The sequence below is a fragment of the Primulina tabacum genome, chromosome 5 (assembly GCF_025594145.1).
Source record: "Primulina tabacum isolate GXHZ01 chromosome 5, ASM2559414v2, whole genome shotgun sequence".
Lineage (NCBI taxonomy): Eukaryota > Viridiplantae > Streptophyta > Magnoliopsida > Lamiales > Gesneriaceae > Primulina > Primulina tabacum.
Window position 1 is genome coordinate 28,344,283 of NC_134554.1, and position 4,423 is coordinate 28,348,705.

General features: G+C 40.4%; 1 protein-coding gene across 1 annotated transcript; it reads right to left on the minus strand.

Annotated features, from left to right (window-relative positions):
• Positions 1-533: 533 nt before the first annotated feature.
• LOC142544957 (uncharacterized) lies at positions 534-1,899 on the minus strand. Its single transcript, XM_075651957.1, has 3 exons — positions 1,772-1,899; positions 1,637-1,703; positions 534-1,557 (listed from the first exon to the last, which is right to left on the minus strand). Exons 1-3 carry the CDS (start codon positions 1,881-1,883, stop codon positions 1,344-1,346), a joined length of 393 nt encoding a protein of 130 aa, XP_075508072.1. The 5' UTR covers positions 1,884-1,899; the 3' UTR covers positions 534-1,343.
• Between the last annotated feature and the right edge of the window lie 2,524 nt (positions 1,900-4,423).

The following is a 4,423-nucleotide window of genomic DNA, read 5'->3' on the forward strand; positions in this document are numbered from 1 at the left end:
TCAAAATCAGAGATCAGAAATATATAAAACAGGAATTATCAAACTGATTTCAAGATATTTATACATAAGCCCATTTACAGTAATTTGCTATAAGGTTTCGGTAGAAGTCTGGAATCTGCTGGTTCTTGCTACTGGTTTCTACTGCTCGAAAATAAGCACTCTCTTAGCTCGAAAATTCAAGTGATAATCTCAAAATTTGTGTAACTCCAATTCAGAGATTTGAGGGTGTTATTTATAGGTAAAATTCTTACTGTTAGCCTCCCAATTAATGGCTATAATCTGCCATTAACAGCCTTTATTCCTTGTTAAATGCTTGAGTTACAAGTCATGAGCTGAATTAGTAACTGTCTGCTGAAATCTCGTTCTTCTGCTGCTGGATTTTATCTGTTGTCTGCTGCTGAATTCTAATCTTCTGGAAAAATACCAGCTTCTGAAATATTAGCTTCTGCTGGAAATTTTGCATTTCTACTGAAATTTCGCTAGCTGCTACAAAAATGCTAGCTAGTGATGGAAATTCGGGTTCACACAGCAGCGATCTCATCGGGAGAACGACCATGAAAATCGGGAAAAACACCAACCCAAAAAGGCCGTGTGAGGCCAGAAACGCTGGGTCATGCAGGTAGGTTGAGTGTTTCAAGTTTCAGCCGCTGCAGATAGTTCATCAGATCAGAGGCTGAAAGAATGAGACGGCTTCCCATAAGTGAAGTAGTGTGCAACATGGTAGGAGGGCCAGCAAGGAAGTCCATCACGCCAGGGAAGTAAGAGAAGGCCCATATCTGCAAAAACCACGATACTCCCCCCAGCTTTGAAATAGGGTCATGCCGAACACACTGATTCAAACTTCGGTATACGGACCCTAGAAGCATTACCGCCAAGTTATACACTCGACCGGTGCCGAGGGAGCATGCCAAGGGTAGGTACTCAGAGGATGGCTTGCCGGACGAAGGGCAGAATTTATAATGACAGACCAACACCCAGAGAAACATTATGTGCTCAACCACGGAGGGAATACCTGTACGCGAAGACCATTCCTTCACCACTGCCCGATAGGAGGGATAGCAGTAACGAGTATGAGCTAAAATCGGGGCATCAGGATCATCAATGAAATAGGGGGAGTCAGGCCCAACCACATGCAACCCCAGGAACAAGGATCCGTCATACAAAGTTATGGACAGTGGACCGAATGGGAAGATGAAGACGTTGCAGGAAGGGGACCAAAACCTGAGAAGACAATCGAATAAAACTGACTGCTTGTTTATTTTCATCTTAGAAGTCATGACCAGCGGCCACAAGCCCTGTTGGCACCATTGTCGTCCAAAATGAGGTTCCAAGCGATCTATCCATTAAACCCAACCTTCAGGAACCCGTGGCCAAGATTTAAACTGAGAGGGCTCACTATGAGGCAATAGATGGCTGGAGAGCAACAGATCCCTAGCATGTAGTGAAGGCAGGGGAAAGAACAACTGTTGGACTGATGGAGGAAACTGATTCTCAGGGTAGGAAGGATGCCGCACCGGGCCAATGGTAGCAAGGGCCAGAGAAGCAAAGGCTGGACTCCTACAGTTGAACAACATATAAGTAAGAAATATTGCAATACATAAAGAAGACAAATAACAATGGAAGATGCAATTCATACCCAACTTTAGCATCAGATTTGTGAGAGGCCCCAGACTCAGATGCAAATGGATTAATAGCTGATACACCTACAAAATAATGAGTTGATATCTCAAACATCTTTACCAAACAAATGAACCACAAGCCAAGGACATACCAGACGCCGTCGAAGAGTGAATCAAGGGAGTAGTCATCACCGAAGTGATAATCGAAGCCCAAATATTAGCAGGAACAGATGGGACAACTTCTACCGAAGATGGGGTCGGCATATTGAGAGCAGTCGAAGGCTGGGACGTTACTACAACCGATAACCCGTAAACCAATAAGACATAAACTAAGCAATTCCCCACACTTCCCTAGGGCAAATACACCACATACCTAGTTTTTTCAGCATCAGTAGGTGTAACGTCCCAAAAATTTGAAGATTCACGTGAACCACATGCATGCAAGTTTTTAAATTTTTTTGTATTTTATTAAATTGTTTTAAAGCGTTAAATACATGTTTATTTTATTAATTATGTGTTTAATTATTTTTATGAATTTTATGTATAATTCATGTATGATAGGATTTAATTCACGAAATTTTAAAAGTTCATGCATTAGGGTTTTTCTAGACGCATTTCACGCTCGATCGAGGAACGGAGACCGGAAAATTTTCAGGAAAATTATTTTATTTCACGATTTATTTTTATAAATTAATATAAGGTGTTTTTAATTGTATTTTTCAAAAATGAGAATTTTTGAGTATTTTCACCCGCAAATTTTATTTTTTTACGGTATGTAAATTTTATCAAATCGGGAGACTTTTTAAGGGTCCGGTTATTATTTTCAAAACATTTTCAACACGAAATATTTTTCGAGAGTATGATTAGATTTAATGGACCTATTTTTAAGCATATTAGGCTTAATTAACTTTTTAAATTCTTAATTTTCAAATTGAGGTCCATTATCTATTATGCAACCATTAAATTAATCCTAAACCTTATAATTTATACCTAATTACCTCCCTTAACTCCCCACTAAACCTACTTACGTTTCCATAGCCGCCCACCTCCTCCACTCAACACATCCCTTTCGGCTTCAACACTCCCCCAGCAACACCGAACAATCTTGCAAGAAAACTTCTCTCGGATCTCCAATTTTTGCATCGTTTTTGGTTCTCCCACTCATCAAGGCATACATTTACTTTTTTTCTCATCATATGCACCCTAAATATTCTATCAAACATGTATGCATACGTTCAGATCCCGTACTTGCATGTGGGTGTGTTTTCGGTGGGTTTTATCATGAAACTTGCATCATATTTGCTTCAACTACTCACGTTTTCTGATATGTAGTGCAAGGGGCTGCTGTGTTGGTTTGTCAAGGGCAGTGACAGATCGGGAGTGAGAGCTGTAGGTGCAGGAGGGTGAATTTGATCAAGTTTGGTTCGAAAGCGTGAGGGCTATGCAGATCGGGACTTGGTGCTAGTGGTTCGGTCCTTGAATTCTTGTACACCAGCAGCGTGAGGATCTTCTCCAGCCCTGGACCAGACCCTGAGGGGTCTGAGGTGGGGGCTGGAAGGACTTGAACGACGCTGGGGTCAAAGGATCAAACAACCGAGCCATGTTGGAGAGGGTAGTCTCGGTAGGAAACTTGATGCGTTTTCTGGAATTCCTAGTGGTTAGGAGCGTGCATGGGGTCATTGTCTTGGCTTTTTCTAGGTGTCTTGGAGTAAGATCGAGGTCCTTAGTAGGCTGGATCATGGCGAGGGGAATTCGGTTTAGCGTGAGGCGTGAGTTCTAGGGGATAAATGCAAATGACTTGGTGAAATGTGATAGGACCGAAAATTTCTGTCAAGTTCTGAAGATTTCAGCCCTGGATTAGCAGCTTAATGAAATTGATTTAGGACCTATTAAGTGTTTTTAAGTTATGGTAAAATTTGGGGAAAATTTGAGTAAAGTTCGAGTCGATTCGGGTTAAAAATGGGACCTCGGTCCAAGTTTTAAAACGAATCAGTTAAGTTTAAATATGAACTCGAGTTTACGTATAGGAACGCTTATAAATATATTTTGGGATATTTTAAGAAGTTTGGTAAGCTTCGAGTCAATTTTAGAGGTCCAGGGGTGAAACGACAATTTTTTGGTTTCAGGGGCAAAATGGTCATTTTGCACCCAGGGTAAGATTTTGGTCCTGGCAGCGCCCTGAGCACAAATTTATGATATTTTAAATTTTATGCATCACGTTTATGATTTTTACATAATTATAATTGAAACGTTGCACGCTTGATTTTAAGGAAAAGTTACACATATGCATGTTTTTATTAAGTGATGAAAATGATGATATTTTTGAAGGATGTGAATTGGTTGTGACTGACGATGTATATGTATACGATGACATGAGATATGATGAGCTGAGGCCCGGGCTCAGTGGACGGTAATGCTGTCGCTGATGTCCCTCACCGCCCGGTACTGTGGTTATACGTAGATGGATCCATCGATAAAGCTGATACAAAAGTCACAACTAATGAACTGTATTCAATTAAAAGAAAATGTTTAAGTTTATGATGACAAGATGAGCTGTCTTGACACGTATATGATGATATGAGATGACATGATTTGACACGACATGATCTTACACGACATGTTTACGAATATGATGATATGAGATGACATGCTTTGACACGATATGATTTTACACAACACGTTTACGTTATGATTTTAAGTTCATGAAATATATGTTGAGTATGATATTTTTCACTGCTGTGTGCTATGTATATGTACTTGTTATTCCTGGTACAGGTGTGTTGAGTCCTTAGACTCACTAGGCG

Coding starts and splice junctions, on each gene's coding strand:
- LOC142544957 (XM_075651957.1), bottom strand. CDS start 1,883: ATGCCGACCCCATCTTCGGTAGAAGTTGTCCCATCTGTTCCTGCTAAT. Junction 1,704..1,771: donor TCACTCTTCGACGGCGTCTG/GTATGTCCTTGG, acceptor ATTATTTTGTAG/GTGTATCAGCTATTAATCCA. Junction 1,558..1,636: donor AAATCTGATGCTAAAGTTGG/GTATGAATTGCA, acceptor GTTCAACTGTAG/GAGTCCAGCCTTTGCTTCTC.